The sequence below is a fragment of the Neophocaena asiaeorientalis genome, unplaced genomic scaffold, assembly GCF_003031525.2.
Source record: "Neophocaena asiaeorientalis asiaeorientalis breed wild unplaced genomic scaffold, Neophocaena_asiaeorientalis_V1.1 scaffold714, whole genome shotgun sequence".
NCBI classification, from domain to species: domain Eukaryota; kingdom Metazoa; phylum Chordata; class Mammalia; order Artiodactyla; family Phocoenidae; genus Neophocaena; species Neophocaena asiaeorientalis.
The window spans coordinates 1,398,265-1,417,713 of NW_020175660.1; the positions used below are offsets into that span (position 1 = coordinate 1,398,265).

At 38.3% G+C, this 19,449-nt stretch overlaps 1 protein-coding gene across 1 annotated transcript in view; it reads right to left on the reverse strand.

Moving 5' to 3' along the window:
- GLUD1 (glutamate dehydrogenase 1) overlaps positions 1-19,449 on the reverse strand; it is a 41,083-nt gene that overhangs the window by 20,850 nt on the left and 784 nt on the right. The window contains exons 3-5 of the mRNA XM_024731425.1: positions 3,687-3,896; positions 3,085-3,140; positions 1,831-1,894 (exon numbers count right to left, since the gene is read on the reverse strand). Of these exons, the coding sequence (XP_024587193.1) occupies positions 1,831-1,894; positions 3,085-3,140; positions 3,687-3,896 (330 nt within the window). The remainder of the gene's footprint in view (positions 1-1,830; positions 1,895-3,084; positions 3,141-3,686; positions 3,897-19,449) is intronic.

The window sequence follows — 19,449 nt, forward strand, 5'->3', positions numbered from 1 at the left end:
GTGGGATGAACTGGGAGACTGGGATTGACATGTATACACTAATGTATAAAATACACTATATATACACTAATATGTATAAAATAGATAACTAATGAGAGCCTACTGTATAAAAAATAAAACAAAATTAAAAATAAAAAAGGTTAAGATGGCAACACTTTACATAAAAATAGGTCTACAGAATCAAAGCAAGCCCTGTCAAAACCAGAGCTGACTCTTTTTGCAGAAATTGAAAAGCTGACCTTAAACTCACACGAAGTGACAGAATCAGGACCCAGATTCAGGTCTAACTCATAATCTGAAACTCTGTGGAAAGGGAAGTGAGAAAATAACCGAAATGACGTCAGTTCCAAAGGTTTGCTCAGGAGTAGTTCTGTGCCCTAGAGAGGGAAAGAATGCCAACTGCATTCCCTTATGCTACAGAGCTTTCTGGGCCCAGATGTCAGTTTAGCTGCATGGTGGCTTTTGCACATAAGCAAAAAAGTCAAATTGCTAATATTTAAGCTTTCGGTGTTTCAATGAATCACTTTTTAACCTTTGCAATTACAGGGTTCTTGTCACTATAGAGAAAATTAAGCTGGATATCCTCTATATATGGACAGTAAGTACAACTGAATAAAGTCTGAAACCACTCAAGACTATTAAATACGTTTGAGATTTAAGCTAAGAGTTTAAGCTAAGTTATGATATAAAAAATTATGAAGTCTATCAGAATTAGTAGATATTTCTGTGAAGGAGGTAGTTATCTCATTGCTAGTGCTACCCCTGTACAATGACTGTGTAAGTACAGCTCACGGCAGTGCCAGGGAGGATGCATGCCAAGAATCCAAATGCCTTTTAAATTATAAAAGACAGGACAAATCTAGTAAAGTTCTAGTGTTACTTAAAAGGGGCAGATTTCAAAATAAGGATATATTAAGTTCACAGGAACTTGTCAACAGTGAGAAGAATACTGGGGAAGGAAAACAAGAGGGACAGGAAAACAGAAAAAGTAGATTTTCTTTCCTATTTTAGTCAGTCTTCTTAGTTTTAACTATTGTTAAAGGGGCAAAATTCTATTAAATGATTTTATTTTTTTAAAACAAATCAGAATCTTTCTAGGACAAGAAAATAAATAGACAATTTGCTTGAAATTTAAAGATTAAATAATAATTATATATTACAGAAAAGAATATTGACATCTCATACACAAAATAACATATGACATAGATAATAGTACGACAGAAAATCAAGAAAATGAAGATCAGTACCCTCAGAAATTTAGTCCGAGTAACAAACATTAGGAGCCCCAGGAATCCTTAAAATCAGCCAGTGATGTCACAGTGAGTATCAACCAGCATGAGCCTCCACACTCCCAGCCTGTGCCCGCTGCTTCGAAGGGAAAGGCCTGCTTAAGCCTCCAATTCCGAACAGCATCAGTTTTCTCACTGCTTTCGCAACAGGATTACTATTGCAAAACTGCTTTTTGCATATTAAAAACTGTTTATAATGCAGGCATTATTTAGTTCCTAAAATCTTTTTGGATGTCACAATTGTGATTGTGCTTGTTGTTCAATGCTGTTACACTGATCAAAAACCTTTATTACGTCTGTACAAGGAGAAGAGGTGGAAGTGACCTCTCCTGGTATCCACGCTGTGTACTGAGAACCTGAACTTTTCTATTAGAGAGGTGTCATGAACAGGCCCAGGTATGTTCACCATGTTTAACACAGAACCCAATTTCTCAAAGTAAGAGGACAAGTCTCTCTATGCATGTATAGACAAAAGCAGGAGTTTAAGACAATTACTTTTTAGATGTTCCCACTCTGTGTAAATCTACATGGCAATACATACCAATAAAGCCCTTCTTTGCCAGCTCCATGGTGAACCTCCTTGTGATCTTTTCCAATTCATTATCCTATAAAGGAAAAAGGTGAAACACAAACAATAATGAAAAAATAATTTTTGATAGAAAAACCACTTGTGGAGATAACTAATAGTTGCATCCTATTTTCTACTTATAGGATATTTTCATATATCTTCTTGTGTAATCTTCAGAGCAATTCATAAAGTAGGTATTTCCATTTTAAACGGAAATTAAATTTTTAATTTGAGAGACCAGAAATTAGGTTACGTAAGGAACAGATAGTAGCACTAAGGCTCAAACCTGTTCTCCTTGTATTAATATAGGATCTTATGAGCAGTCCTTACGGTGTATTTTCATTTAAATTGCAAATTTAAAAAATAAAATCATATATATTGTTCGTATACAGATATTTATTCACATAATTTATTTAACTTAATATAGAGGTTAATTAGCAGCTTAAATTAACATGGAATTGATAGGATAAATAATAAAATTTTTACCAAACTAGTTAAGATATGTCACTAGAACCTTAGGATCCCAACATAAAAACCTCAGAGCACAGTTATATATAGTATATGATATAATATTTATTTATATATAGAATACATTTATATTATAGTTGTATGTAACACGCATGAATATAAATGCTTAAGAATATGAAGGTATACTAATTATATTAATTACATTTTAACCAAGTAAGAAAATGAAAAAGGACATTGATGTAAGTAGGTGACCTTTCATATGGCAAAACACTCAATGAGTTAATTATCTGCTTGTTTTTCCATTCCTTTTAAAAGCAATAGGATGACTTCCCTGGTGGCGCAGTGGTTAAGAATCTGCCTGCCAATGCAGGGTACACGGGTTTGAGCCCTGGTCCGGGAAGATCCCACATGCCGCGTAGCAACTAAGACCGTGCGCCACAACTACTGAGCCTCTGCTCTAGAGCCCACGAGCCACAACTACTGAAGCCCGTGCACCTAGAGCCTGTGCTCTGCAACAAGAGAAGCCACTGCAATGAGAAGCCCGTGCACCGCAAGCGAAGAGTAGCCCCTGCTCACCACAACTAGAGAAAGCCCACGCGCAGCAACAAAGACCCAACACAGCCAAAAAGAAAGAAAGAAAGAAATTTATAAAAGCAATAGGAACCATTAATCTCACTGGTATAGGGGATACACAGAAGTCCAGTAATTTCAAGTCCTTTGTAAATGCACCATGTGCACTAATGTCACTTTGATACTTACGGTATAGTTCTTGGGATTGATCTTAACACCAGCTTTGGCACCCCCAAATGGCACATCTGAAAGAGAAGTCTGAAAGTTATTCCATATAAAGGCTAAAAGAATTAAAAAGGCAGAAAGCACTGTGTAATATTATAAAAGTGTGGTACTTTTAGCTTTAGTTTCAGAAAATTCAATAAATAAACCCACAATCTCTTCTAAAATGTTGTACCTTAAAATTCTAGTGAACAGAATACTAGACTAGGCAAATTACAATGCATATTTAATCAGTGTGCTTTACTATTTCTAAAATGTAATGGCATATTTATTTTCCTTATTACTGATTTGGTCTTATTTACAGAGTATAGAAAGGGATTTAAACAAAGATCTACACTTAAGGAAAATTCAATTAGTTCCTATAAAGTTCCCCATTAAAAAAAAAAAAGACTAAATCTTAATTAAGACTAATTGAAAAATGATATGTCAAACTATGCAACCTAAAACAAAAACAAAAAACCCCCACTTCTGATGAGGTATATTTCTCTACCATCTTAAAAGTAACCTTGTATGCAAACATATTTCCCCAAAGAGTTCTTATTAGGTAGCAGCAAAAGGAGACCACTTACCAACCACTGCACACTTATATGTCATCAGAGAAGCCAGAGCTTTTACTTCATCTACACTCACATCAGTGCTGTAACGGATACCTGGCGGTTTAAAAAAAAGAGGGGGGTGAGAAAGAAGGGGATATATTAAGAACATCCTTCTGGCATGTTGAAAAAAGAATTCTAGAAATTGAAAATGTCCACACTTTTTATGGTTATTTTCAAGAACACCTAAAGTAGCTTATGACTAAAGAGTCAATAGGGGACTTCCCTGGTGGTCCAGTGGTTAAGATTCCATGCTTCCACTGCAGGGGGGCTTGGGTTTGATCCCTGGTTGGGGAACTAAGATCCCCACATGCTGTGTGGCTTGGCCAGAAAAAAAAAAAAAAAGAGTCAGTAGGAAAAAAGCTGCTAATTAGATACCCAGAAAGAGCGACAGAATGAGCACTGAATTTGATTCAAGTATTTTCATATTTAAGAGAATAAGATTAGTGAAGTTCAGTGTTTGCTTTCTGGTATGAGTAGCATCAAGTAGGGTTTCTGGGGATTTCGAGATAAGATAGCCCTGTCCTTCAGGGACTTATTTTTTTATTTTTTTTAAACATCTTTATTGGGGTTCCTTCAGGGACTTATAACACAGTGGGAAATAACAGTAAATATGATTTCACAGACAAAAATTACCTTCAAATGAATGATTTTTACCCTTTCAGGGAGACAAGTAACTCCATGGAGGCTTTTCTTTCTTTTACTTTTTGCTTTAGGTGACTTGGTAGCAGAGAGTTCAAGAATTTTGCTATAGGCAAATGGATAGTTAACAGGCTTGACAGTTTCAACTTGAATATCAGATGTCTAAATGGAGGTTTTGGCTTCAATGGGGTATAGCCAAAGAGATCCTTACCTGTAACTCCCTTCACCTACTGCCAGCCTCTTTCAACCAAGAAATGAGAAGCTTGACAAAGTCATCTCTCCTTCCTGGAAATGAGCAATTCCCTGCACTCTTCTATAAGGATGGGAGGTAGCCAAGCAGACAGGCAACTCGGAGTCTTAATGCCCCCAATCCTCTACCAAACTAGATGTTTGGTAGAGGGGACACAGAAAGCGGCTATGCCCACTACTTTGGTTTTGGGGGTCTTAGTCAATAACCCTTACAAGTTTTGCAGGGTTAAGCCACCTCTCATCCTTTTAGTCTACTGCTTCTCAACCCCAAGGAAGAAGGCCTGAGTGAGGCTGATGTTTTGCACACTGCTTGGGGCTCCCTGACACTGAGTCACAAGTATGGGGGCCCAGGGACACCTCTTAAAGGATTCTGGGAATAAAAGAATCAAAAAAATAAATATTTTTCAGATAGAAATGCACAGTATTCTCATGGACCAGCAGTTTGAGAAAACTCCCTTAGTCATTTAAAAAAGCTAGCTTCTTGGATGTTTCAGAAAACACCTACCTGAACATAAACAACCCGTTTCAAGACAATTTCATCTGTCAGTACATGATTATAAAGAGCAAATTCTGAAACTGAACATATTTCTTTGTCCTATCAGAAAAATAAAATGAATATATTTAGAAAAGCAAGCTCTTAGAAAACTGTATCTTGCATATAATGGGTTTTCAGATTATTTGTGGAATAAATTGTTATTAAAATTTTAGAATGAGAAATGACAGGGTTTTGGGGTTTTTTTTTTTTGCATATAGCAGATACCTGTTGCTATAAGCTTGCTTCCTCATTTTGTTCAGGTCTTTATTAAAAACCTTCATTCTGAGAGGCCCTCCCTGACCACCCCTTTTAAAATAATTTAAAATAGCACTTCTTCCTCATCGCCACTCTCCAGCCCCTCTTTACTTTAAATTGACTTTATGTTTGTTTACTCTCCAGCTTCCACCACCACCCACCCCCATGCCAGCAAATTAGCACCATGAAGACAGACTTTCTTTTGTCTACTAATTCTTGGTGCCTAACACAGAAAATCTGCGTGTATTAGGCACTCAAATACATGTGGAATAAATATGACTATTTCTTGACTCTTAAAACTTAAGGTAGAAAGACAGAATCCATGTTAAAATTTTGACATACATGTAAGTCAGTGCCTGTGCATATTATGGAATAAAAAGCACTAAAAAGCAAAAGTACCAGGTCCTAAAAACTATTCCAGAAAAAAAAAAATCCAAAATTTGTAAGTAATATTAAGACCAAACACTGGTTTCAACAAAAATTGTTTAATTAAAAAAATTTTAAATTGAAGTATTCAGGTATACAACATAGTAATTCACTACTTTTATAGATTATACTCCATTTAAAGTTATTACAGGGACTTCCCTGGTGGCGCAGTGGTTAAGAATCCTCCTGCCAATGCAGGAGACACGGGTTTGAGCCCTGGTCCAGGGAAGATCACACATGCCACGGAGCAACTAAGCCTGTGCGCCACAACTTCTAAGCCTGCGCTCTAGAGCCCGAGGGCTACAACTACTGAGCCCATGTTCCACAACTACTGAAGCCCGCACACCTAGAGCCCGGGCACTGCAACAATAGAAGCCACCGCAGTGAGAAGCCCGAGCACCGCAACAATGGGTAGCCCTTGCTCGCCGCAACTAGAGAAAGCCCGTGCGCAGCAACAAAGACCCAATGCAGCCAAAAAACAAAAAGTTATTATAAAATGTTGGCTATATTCCCTGTGCTGCACAATATATTCTTGTAGCTTATTTTATACACAGTAGTTTGTACCTCTTAATCCCCTACCCCTATCTTGCCCCTCCCTCCTGGTAACCACTATTCTCTATATCTATGAATATGTTTTGTGAAATTCATCCATTTATTTATTTAATTTTATTTTTTAAAAATTAATTTATCGAACCCGTGTCCCCAGCACTGGCAGGCGGATTCCCAACTGTGCCACCAGGGAAGTCCCTATTTATTTTTTAGTTTCTACATATGAGTGATAACATACAGTATTTGTCTCTTATTTATTTTACTAAGCATTATACCTTTCAGGTCCATTCATGTGGTTGCAAACAGCAAAATTTCATTCTTTTTTTAGGGCTGAGTAGAATTCCACATGTAGGATCTTCCTGGACTGGGGCACGAACCCATGTCCCCTGCATCAGCAGGCGGACTCTCAACCACTGCGCCACCAGGGAAGCCCCGCATTCATTTTTATATTATATATAGTTATATACATAACATATATATAATATATAAAAATTATATATATATATACATCTTTATCTGCTCATTTCTTGGACACTTAGAGTGCCTTCATATCTTGGCTATTGCAAGTAATGCTGCTCTAAACACTGAGGTGCATGTATCTTTTCGAATTAGTATTTTCATTTTCTTCGGATATTTACCCAGGAATGGAACTGCTGGATCCTATGGTAGTTCTATCTTTACTTCTTTTGAGGAACTGCCACAGTTTTCCATAAATTGGCTGCACCAATTTTATACACTCCCACCAACTCTACTAGCGTTCCCTTTTCTCTATATCCTCACCAACATTGTTTATTTGTGGTCTTCTGTCCATTTTTTAATCAGGCTGTTTTTCTGGTATTGAGTTGCATGAGGTGTTTATATACTTTGGATATTTAACCCCTTATCAGTCATACCACTTGTGAATATTTTCTCCCACTCAGTAGGTTGTCTTTTCATTTTGTCGATGGCTTCCTTTGCTATGCAAACACTTTACGGTTTAATTAGGTCCCATTTGTTTATTTTTGCTTGTTTCCTTTGCCTTAGGAGACAGATCCAAAAAAAATGTTGCTATGATTTATATCAAAGAGTGTTCTGCCTATGTTTTCTTCTAAAAGTTTTGTGGTTTCTGGTCTTATCTTTAGGTCTTTAATCCATTGAGTTTATTTTTGTATAAGCCATTATTTTGTATAGCATGAGAAAATGTTCTCATTTCATTCTTTTACATGTAGCTGCCCAGTTTTCCCAGCACCACTTATTGAAAAGACTATCTTTTCTCAATTGTATATTCTTGCCTCCTTTGTTGTAGATTAATTGACCATAAGTGTGTGGGTTTCTTTATGGCTCTCTATTCTGTCCACTGATCAATGTATCTGTTTTTGTGTAAGTACTATACTGTTTTAATTACTGTAGCTTTGTAGTATAGTCGGAAATCAGGGAGTATGATACCTCCAGCTTTGTTCTTTTTTCTCAAGACAGTTTTGGCTATTCAGGATCTTTTGTGGTTCCATATAAATTTTAGGATTATTTGTTCTAGTTATGTGAAAAATTGTTATGAGATTTTTTTTTTAAATTTTTGGCTGAATTGGGTCTTCATTGCTGCGCACGGGCTTTTCTCTAGTTGCATCGAGTGGGGGCTACTCTTAATTGCGGTGTGCGGGCTTCTCATTGTGGTGGCTTCTCTTGTTGTGGAGCATTGGCTCTAGGTGTGCAGGCTTCGGTAGTTGTGGCACGTGGGCTTGGTAGTTGTGGCACGTGGACTCGGTAGTTGTGCCTTGTGGGCTCTAGAGCGCAGGCTCAGTAGTTGTGGCCCACGGGCTTAGTTGCTCTGCAGCATGTTGAATCTTCCCGGACCAGGGCTCAAACCCGTGTCTCCTGCATTGGCAGGTGGATTTTTAACCACTGCGCCATCAGGGAAGTCCTGTTATGAGATTTTGATAGGGACTGCATAAAACCTGTTGATTGCTTTGAGTAGTACAGGCATTTTAATATTATGAATTCTTCCTATCTATGAACACAGGATATTTTTCCATTTCTTTGTATCTTCAATTTCCTTCAATAATGTCTTTAAGTTTTCAGAGTATAGGTCTTTTATCTCCTTGGTTAAGTTAAAAAAATTGTTTAAATACTAAAACGTGTTTATACAAATTGTCACTTAGTGAATAGGCATTACTTAGGCATATTATTTAGTGGAAACTATGCTAGGCCAGGGAGCTGGGTTGGGTGCAGTGCCCAGCATTTCCTAACAAAGTGAATTCACCCCAATAGCAACTGCTGTGGGCATCTGCACTTGCTCACCTGGGGAGGTGCAAACAATGCTCTTAGGCTTCATGCCAGAATTGCTTGGGATAATGTGTTTGAGGCAGCTGGCACAGTGTCTGCATGTGGTCAATACTTCAATCTCAACTATTTTCACTGCTATTATAAGTACTGCAAAGTAGTGGCAAATAACAAAGAAATGTAGTTTTTAAAAATTTAAATGGATAGGATTTTAAACAAACAGCTCAATAAACTTTGATTTTATTACTTCTCAAGACAAATTCGTGGAGGTGGTAAAATAGTGCTCTTAAGAATCAGCATTGGGCTTCCCTGGTGGCGCAGTGGTTGAGAGTCCGCCTGCCGATGCAGGGGACACGGGTTCATGCCCCGGTCCAGGAAGATCCCACATGCATGGCCGCTGAGCCTGCGCGTCTGGAGCCTGTGCTCCGCAAGGGGAGAGGCCACAACAGTGAGAGGCCTGCGTACCGTAAAAAAAAAAAAAAAAAAAAAGAATCAGCATTTTTCCTATTACAGTTGAAGCACTTTTTTCATTGTGCTTTTAGAGTCTATGGAAATAGTCACTAAGTTACATTAATTTTCCTTGCTTTCTTAAGTGGGGGAAAAGTTACTTTCCCTTACCCAGTGCTTATAACTAATGCATTCAGTGGGAAACGAAAAACAGCTTGAAATACTAACACTCATAAATCAGACAGCAATCCTAATGTTCTAGACTTAAATGCTCATTAGAAACCAGGCCCCTCCTTCTACAAAACAGTGTAAACAAAGCCTATTTTATTGCAGAAGTCCTGGAATGATATGAGTCAGAAACTGCGTGTAACAAAAAACATGTTTCCACTGGATGGCACCCAGGAATTCCTGTTTGTAAAGTGAAATTTTCTTTCCTAGCCACACCCATTTAGAGAGCTCAACTGCAAGACACTGAAGAGTAGTAGTTACATAAATCACCTCACTCCACAGGCATTTTCTGCAGGCTAGGAACCAATGAAGACTTCTAGTGAATTGAGGCAAGGGACCACTATAAAGGAAAGTAGTGGAGTCAGGGGAATAAGCCCTGTAACTGATAAGGGTGAGAGACCTAGAAATAAATGCAGGGGATGCCTAGGCTAAAGAAGACATATGCTTTCATTTTTAACTTTCTAATTAGTGATACGTGAATGTTTTTACGTGTGGAATTTGGCAGATATACTAGTACAGACTCCAGTAGTAATACAGGAATTACCCACACCCAAGGGAAGGCTGGTTACTCTTCTTCCTCTGTGATTGGAAACCAAAGATAATTACTAAAAATACACTGCCACCTGAAAATTCTTTACCACATTCTAATGAATGCTAAGAATATGACTGCAAAAAAGACAATATTCTCCAATAAATTTGTAAATTCAGTGGATAAGGAGATATTAGCACAATTGGTGTACATGAAGGACAAAATGATGTGACATATACTTTGAAGTTCTGAAAGAAGGGGAAAACCTAGCATTTTTGAATGCCTACTGTATAGCAAGAATAGTAAATATGAAGACATAGTCGTTCAATAAAGCCAAATACCCACATGCATAAAAGAAAACAAAAAAAAACCTTAAAACATTTTAAACCAAAATGAAGCAAGAAGGACCTTATTTGCAGTATGAATATTCTCACTTTTTATAAAACCAAGCCTTTCTTTCCCTCTTTTCTGTGACACGGAAGGCTAAAGGTAAGCAAGACCAACAGGGATTGGATGGGGCACAGGGACAGAAACTAGAAGGAACAACTTTTATTACAAAAATGGAGAAAAGTATATTATAGTTTTTCAGTGTCCTAAAGTCTTAGAGCCTACGCTGACACTAGCATTGCTACTGTTTGGGAAGAGATCAACAGGATCTTTGAACGACAGATGTAATAATGGAGGTAGATGCTTCCAATGGAAAGCACAAGTCCCTGGCTGGGTACACTAGAAAGGGAACTGGATGATTATACAGATGTGGACCACAGGTCTGATGTCATTATAAATGGGGTCTGGAGGTTGGGATTAACATTTACACACTACTCAATAATCTGTAATAACCTATCTGGGAAAGAATCTGAAAAAGAATAGAAATATGTATATGTATAACTGAATCACTTTGCTGTACACCTGAAACTAACACAACATTGTAAATCAGCTATACTCCAATATAAAAGAAAAAAGAAAAGAAATAAACGGGGTCTAAACTGAAGGACCACGGCTGAAAGAGTAATCTGTGCTTTCAGCTCACCAGAGGAAACTAAAGATACACCACCCATGACAATGTTTATTATTTATCAAACTTGGTAAAGTTGGAGGAAGGATTGGTGATAGAACTTTGAAATCATACCTTTGATTCTCCAGATAAATTAAATTAACATATAGTTATTTTGAGCTAACTGGTAATCAGATGTTTCAAAAGAACATTAATGAAATGCAGACCTCTGCAAACTATACACAGCACAAAACATTTCTCAGCCTTTTAACTTAATTCCCAAATATTTTCCTTACTACCCTCAAGAGCCTAAGATTGGTGTACAGTAAGTTTTTCTAGGAGGAAAAAAAAAATCAAAAGCAAAAACTGACTAAGTTGCTATGGTGATAAAGAAAACACATCAGCTGATTACTCTGAAAAAGATTCAGTGAAAAACACAACTGAGTAGCTTGAATTTTTCTCCCTCTTGCTAGCTGACTCAAACCCAAAAACATACAAAAAAGCTCCTAGCGACTAAGTCACCATTGTTTTTTATGATGAATCATTAACTAAACACATTCATGAAAATTCAAATGGGGTTTTAAAAGTTACTTGAACCTGGATCCTTTAACAGGCTTTGATTTACTGACCAGAAATTCAATTTCCAACTGTATTGTCTCTTTTCAGAAACTATTTGCTCAATAACCAAGAGTTCTACCACAAGTACAGAACCCCAGAAAGGCAAAGAGGACTTAGAACTCTTAAAATTCATGCACTAATACACTTGCCATTTACTCATTAGAACCTATTTTCTCACTTAATATTCCCTAACTTACAATAGAAGAGCATAACTTAATTAAAAATGAGGAGAGGAGGGAAAGAAGCAGTGAGGAACCAGTACCTACCCACCAGCAAGTAATGACTATGTAAAATACTAGAAGTCTCACAAAAATTCCTTCAGCTCCAGGAAGGAGCATTTAGTACAGGAACTAAAGACTGCTTGACAGTATCCATGTACTGTTCCTTTTAAGAAGGCACGGAACAAACACTTTGCAGTCTTAACCCATTATCAAAATCTTTATTTTAAGCATTTTGAAAAGACAAAACTAAGCTTTCTGGGAAGCAAATGTTTAGATGCTGTTGGAAAAACGAAATGAAAAATATTTCTTCTTTCCATTAAAATTTCAAGATTATGTAACACATACGCATGTTTTCAAAATTCAAATACATTAAAAGCTGATGTCTCCTGATTACCACTTATGACCCCAGCCCTTAGGGGTGACTATTCTTGGCAACTTAAATGTATATAACCTTCCAAGTTATTTCCCTGCATTTATGTACATACATATCTATAGAACATAGAGTTGTTTTGTGTTTAAGTATTTAACCTACTGCCCGATGGATGGAGGAAAGAATATGAATTAAAAGGGCGATTCTGTTAATTTGTGTTTTATAGATTCCTTATTCTGATAACACTAAGCTTAGTCATATCTTCATACCAAACAGGTCCTGGAAATGATGTTAGTAAAATTGGTGAATATAAAGTGGATAGCACTTAGTAAAAGACAACAATTTGTTATAAAAAGGTTCAAAGAGGTAAAGGCTCAAAATTTCAGATATCTAGTTTCATATCTATTATTTACAAGTCTAGGTGATATCTGAGAGGGATCTTAAGAGAGGACAAGAAGAATTATAGGGATATGGGAGACAAGGTAGGGACGGGCACCACACTGTTTTTTTGCAAGGGTAAGATTGAGAAAAACATACGCCTGTATCTTCATTTTTCCTAAGGATCATTTTACACCAGATTCCCTTTATTTTCAAAATTCAATCCTCTTTCCTAGTAACACTTCTTTCCCTGATACCAGTTTTTCTACCAGTGTCTCAGATGAGAGTTAAATCTTTGACTCCCTATTCCATATATTCTACCTGTAGGGGAATCCTGAAGCTAACCAGGAGCCCATCAAGAGTTGCCTCATTAGAACAAAAGGTGCTCTTATCACCCAGGAAATTCCAAGGGATTTAGGAACTCTCTACCCCCCCATAACTCAGGAAATTACAAGGGTTTCAGGGGCTCCATGTGAGCAACTAGAGTCAAAGGCCAAATATTAGAACAATGGATACTCCCAGAACCCCTATCACTAAGGAAATTACAAGGATTTTAGGAGCTCTGTATTAGGAACTGCAGGCAGAGACCACACAAATATTTATTATTCCATAAAACCTTACTTTTCACTATTTACAAACATATTCTGTCCTCATGACCCCAACACACAGTCCCACCTCCTGCCTGAGCTGATGCCACACTCCCTCTACGACATATCTATCTGAAATGACCTTTCCCCAGTCTAACTCCTAACCAGCCTTCCCTACTTCCAAATCAAGATGGTCTTTCCTGGGCATCTTCCTTGAACTCCTATTGCAGTAACATATTACCCAGTGTGCTTCCAACTGTGTCACTTATTGACTGGTTCCAGGAAAGGAAAATCAACCTTTATAATTTTCATTTGTGTCATCTTTCACATTTTCCTCTAGCCAAGCAGCAATTTAGAAAAATTAGAAGGTCTGACAGACTTTCTCCAAGAACAATCAAGAGAACAGCAATTCATGATAAACAAAGGCTTTTCTTAGTTTTTAGGAAGAGACACCCAGAAGAAAGCCATTTAAAAATTAGTGACCTGGGCTTCCCTGGTGGCACAGTGTCTGAGCGTCCAGTCCGCCTGCCAATGCAGGGGACACGGGTTCATGCTCCTGTCTGGGAAGATCCCACATGCCGCGGAGCGGCTGGGCCCATGAGCCATGGCCGCCGAGCCTGCGCGTCCGGAGCCTGTGCTCCGCAACGGGAGAGGCCACAGCAGTGAGAGGCCAGCGTACCGCAAAAAAAAAAAAAAAAAAAAAATTAGTGACCTGAGTAGTAATAAATTTTGACTAACTCTAAAGAATAAACGTATCACAAAGTGCTAAAAGATTATCGCACTGAAGACCCATAAAGATACATGAAATAACACTCTGGTGGAGAAATGAGTTTTTCTGGCCGACATAAACTGTTTAAACACCAAAGCTCTTGAAACCTGTCTTTCAACAGAAAACTCTTTAAAATGTTCCTTCATTGCCTAAGTGATTACAAAAAAAGGGACTGGTAAAGTCATCACCTGTGAACGCCGTTTATTTTCTAGCAAGAAGTTAGGTCTTCTAATAGCTACTAACAAATTTCAAATGATCCAAAGTAGTAGGAATCATTGTGTTGATGGCATGACATGATTCTCAATCAGTGCTTACCCCATGATACAATTTGTAACTTTTTACATGAATAAATCCAGACAATGACTAAGAAGGCGGGTGCTGGAATCAGATGGCTGGAGCCTGAACCCAACCCTACTACTTACTGCTGTGTAACCCTGCCAAGGGAGACCTCACTCTTCAGCCTTAGTATCTGCATCTGAAAACCTGGGTCAACAGTGCATTCATGAGGTTGTTCTGAGGAATCAAAGCAGTGATGCACGAAAAGCTCTTAGCAAAATGCCTGGTGTACACGTAAGAGCTCAATAAATGCTATTATTGCTATCCCTTGTTTTGCCAGTTGACCTTTGTGAAGGCAGACTCTCCCAGGTACAGCTGCCTTTTGAAAGGTAACTAAAAATGTCTTGAGCAGCCCTCGCCCAGATTGTCTTCTAGCCCTTCATAAAACCTGTCCTGCCTTTATCAGTAGTATTTCATACATTAACATTTCAGTCTTGATAGTGAGTACTTCAATCTGCATTATTTTCTGCCTCTGGAAAGGGGAAAACACTGATTCATCTAGATAGCTAGGTCAGTTTTAGATAGTAGCTGTGGACTTAAGACTGTTCACGGTTATCTTGTAGGAAAGGATTGGGAGTAGAGCTGCTTCATTTTATAACTTTCACTATTATTAGAACATTTGAGTCATACGTATGTATTTTAACAGGGGTTTGTTGGGTAGAGCAATTATGGGCCATTTGAGTCAATGTGCTTCATTAAAGTGATATTAAAGGTTTTTTCCTTTATTATTTACATTATAACAACCTAATTATTATTGGTTGTTGGCAAAGCCCTCAGTATCTTTAACATAGTTGGATAAGAAACAATTTTCCCAAGCAATCTAAATTATCACCAACAATCTAAACCTAGTTTCTTCCCACTGTATAAGTTATAAAATCTAAGTCATTTCTTAGAAATTTAAACATTGTCAGTTTATCTGGAGTTTGATACATACTACTGGTGTTTGTCCTCCAATTTTTGATGCCCCAATTCCTGAAAAGTGTCCTTTGCATATTAAGTGAGCAGTAAGTGTTTGTCTTCCTGCATAAGGGGTTTTTACTGCCAAAGCAAACTAGCTAGAGGGATTCACACAAAGTGACAGGAAGACTGAAGGACAACCTGGCTTACAGGTCTCCACCATTATTGTAGCTCTTCATTCCCTAGTATTTTCAGGGAGGGCATTTGGCTCCCATGAAATAAGAAGACCTTTATAACAGCAACGCAATTCATATTTAACTAAAAAAGTATTAAAAACAACAATAACTCAAGGCTAAGGGCTAGAGGGTAGAAGACATAAACTACCTGTGTTCTAACTGAACTTCCAGGTTGAGTTAAATTTATATACAAAGACTACATTTACCTTGTGGCAGCAGATGTAGACACATACTCACATTCTAAAAATATTAGTGTGAATTTATTCAAAGTTACCCGTTTTGATGGTTGTCAATTCAGCATAGGAGAAATAAGTAAGAAACATTTTTTTTCCAGTGAAAGCAGAGGATGTCTCATTTAAAACCAGTATCAGAGACCTACTAGAGAATGGACTTGAGGATATGGGGAGGAGGAAGGGTAAGCTGTGACAAAGTGAGAGAGTGGCATGGACATATATACACTACCAAACGTAAAATAGATAGCTAGTGGGAAGCAGCCGCATAGCACAGGGAGATCAGCTCGGTGCTTTATGACTACCTAGAGGGGTGGGAGGGAGGGAGACGCAAGAGGGAAGAGATATGGTAACATATGTATATGTATAACTGATTCACTCTGTTATAAAGCAGAAACTAACACACCATTGTAAAGCAATTATACTCCAATAAAGATGTTAAACAAACAAACAAAAACCACAGTATCAGTACTTTCTAGTGTTTTCTCAAAAAGCACTACCATTTACCACAAACTTAGATCCCAAAGGCCGAGGGGGACTTCAGTACTGTACTGACTCCAACCCTTAGCTGGCTGCCCTGCCCCCAACCCCTGTATCCTGCCGCCCAAAGACAAGAACAAAGACCATCTACCTCCTACTGTTTCTTTTTTTGCATTTTGGCTCTTAAAAACAAGTCAATGGGTCAACATAAGGTACACTGTTTTTTGGGGGGGGGGTGCTGATATTTGCAGTTAAATGAAAGATTTAGGTCAGTGCATCAGGATTCCATCAACTTTATTTAAATGATAATTTTAGAAAGTTCTAAGAGGAAAAATCAGTCACAGGAAATTTGGACTCAACAGTTTTAATCTGAAGACCTGAGGGGGGTGGAGGATGGGAGGACAGGAGGGAATAGAAAGTAAATTGACTCCTACATCAATGAATTGCTATCATCAATCTCTCTACTCCCCCAGTGAGTTAAATAATAAATTTCCTTCTAAAAGGGTATATTAATCTCAGGTCGAACCAGGGCCAATAAAATACAGAGAATTTATTCTGAAAAAGTTAACAGGAATAATCACTGATAATGTTTTCAAACACATAAGAACCTTTGAAAGTCTTCTTAAAGCAAATTCCCACAAGATTCATCTTTGCTGAAAATATTTTTAAGGCCTCCCTTAAAACTTCCTTTCAGAGCATGAAGCACACGTGCAAATCCTTAACAGATGCAAATCTTTGCATTCATTTAAATATGGTTATGTGGGAAAAGAGAAGCACAAAAACAGTATGTATTATTAAATATTTACTTATTAAATATTTACTCAGTATAAAGTACACATCAGCCACCCTCAGGTCTTAAAACCACCTGTTTCCCATACCCATATTATAAATTAGGTTGTTGCTTTGCTACAACCTTGAGAATTTTATGTTGGAAAACTCAGGTTAAAGGTTGCTCTTGATGAAAGATTAGAAAGCTGAGGGTTGGGAAAAGGATGATGCAGAGCAGACAAGGGTCCCCCCCAACCCAAAGAAGTTGGTCAAGAAGGCAGCTGAGTTAGGATGGGGAGAGAAAAGTGTGCTTAGGAGGGTAAGTTCACATGGCTTCTCCAAAGCATTAAAAAAAATCTCAGTCACCTAATATATGCTATATTTCTAAAACAAGAGTGAGACCAAGGAGGTTAACAACTTTCTTGTACTGTTTAATTAGAGGGAAAAAAACCCACTGAAAATAAGTCCCTCTCGGAATATACATTCTCTGCAACAAGATGGGGGTGATAAATGGATAGGAAAATCCCAGAGTGTCATGAAAGCAAAGCATGGATGTCTACAGTACCCCCATTTTGCTGATCATCTATTTAGTACCCTGTTCATTATCTTAAGCACCCCAAAATATGTTGAAGAGCCTGCATAGCTATCTGATCCTCCCCCATCCTTTTCTCTCCATAAAGTCTTTCAAATTTCTTAAGATAATAAATTTATCACTTTATATTGGCTGATTTTCTTTCATATTATCTTGCAATGCTTGCTACCATTTATTAGTTGCACTTCCGTTTCTCTGTTAATATGCTGGGATTTAGTAGTGCTTTCACCAGCAAGCCTTCTTGTAAATGGGATAAATAGAACAGAGAATTGTATCTTACGTTCTAGTAGGAACAAGTGTTACAGTAACAGTGCTTTCTATAGCTGATGCAATTTGTTGCTAGGTTTATTATTATTTTGGTATAAAACTGCTGTGGCAAGAGGAAGAGGACTAACAAATTAGGACAAACTTTAGTTGCTTTATTGAGTCTGTGGAGTTGTGACTCATGATAGGAGAGGGCCTGGCATAGAAAGAACAGAATAATATAAAGAACTTCAAGGAAACGAAGTCAGATCCTGCAGATCCTACTGGTTTCGCTGCATACCTTTTAAGCAACTGGAAAATACTGCCAACAAGATAGTATATAAACTTGATGTCCATTCTAAAGAAACACTGCAATTTAATATTTGCTAACTTTGCCTCTTCTTCCAACATCTTTGATTTTCTTGGGAGCTTGAACTTGTATTCTTGGTTTAGAGAATAAGGGAGTGGATAGGAAGAAGGTGCTGTAGATGGACAGTGTGTATGTTTTATGTAGTACTGGAGCTGGAAAGGGAAACCAGAGGTCAAAGTGGTTCAAAAGTTGGTTTTAGAATTGGAAACTGAGAGCTAGAGGATAATTAAGCTCTAAAGGTTAAGTCCTAGAAGTGGGTGGGGTCAATGCAAATTTAGCAAGTAGTAGAGGTAAATCATTTACCTTTGCAGTTTGAAGCAACCTTTGTTCCTGGGCTAAGAATACCAGCAGAGCTCAAATTTTTCTGCTAGAGAGATTTCTAAAAATCATCCTTAGAAGTCAGCTGGTATAATAGAACACTGGACCAGATTTACAGAGACAAAGGGTCTAGCCCAACATCCTCTGTGCTTATTAGCCAAGCAACCTCCAGCTAGACTCTACCTCCTTGGGCCCTTTATTCTACATAATTTTTTAATAGAAAAAAATGGTTTTGCCATGTTACTTTTAAGCACTATTAAAGATGCACTGTGCGATTTTAAGGGGGGAAAAGTAGCGGGGGAGCCTTTATTTGCTCAAAGAAAGCAATCTGACTGCAGAAGAAGCCAAATCTACAGACATTCAAAAATTTAAACTACAGGATAACTTAGTGACTATCAAATTTTAACCGACTCATCCCCTTTCTTCAAGCACTTTATCTTTTCCTCAAGCTCAAATCTGGTGCTAGCCTGAACCAGTACACACCCACAGGGCTATTTCATTCCATTGGCTGGCGGGCCGTCCTGCAGTCTACACCCTTTAGATTTACTGTCAGGATGCCTGGTGTTTGTCAGGTGTTACACTGCTCATGTATTACCTTTTTCTGTGTGTGCAAAACTGAAGCTGCCAGAGTAGGAAAGTAATTTAATAAAATATCGAAGTATAATTAATAAATTCATCTGGTTAGTAAAACTCTGAATTTCAAACTTAAAAGGCAATTCATTTTGTATGTTCCTGTATCATCTGTCACTGTTGTACAAAGAGTGAAAAAATCCGAAAACAATTATTTTGTGGTTTGCGTTCGCCTGAGTCATAGAAGCCCACAAAATCTTGTAGAGGCACAATCTGATGGGCCGGTCATTTCCTTTTCTACAAGTGATTTCCGTCAAGACCCACCCTGTTTGTCACAGTAGCTAGGATCAAAAGAGCGGTGGCAGTGTCTTCTGCATACAGCATCAACAAGCATAAACCGGGGATGACGGCTCGCGGGGGAAGGACCAACTACGTGGTGGGGATAGGGCGGAAAATTCACTATCCACCAGAGCCTGACACATCCCAGGCCGGGGCTGGGAGGGAGCGGGGAACGTGGGATGGAAACAGTGCCCGCCGGGGCTGAGTCGAGCCGTGACCCGGAGGCAGGAGGCAGGAGGCAGAAGGCAGAAGGCAGGAGGCCGGGCGGGGCGGGGCGGGGCGGGCAGGGCCGCGGGGCGGGGCGCGA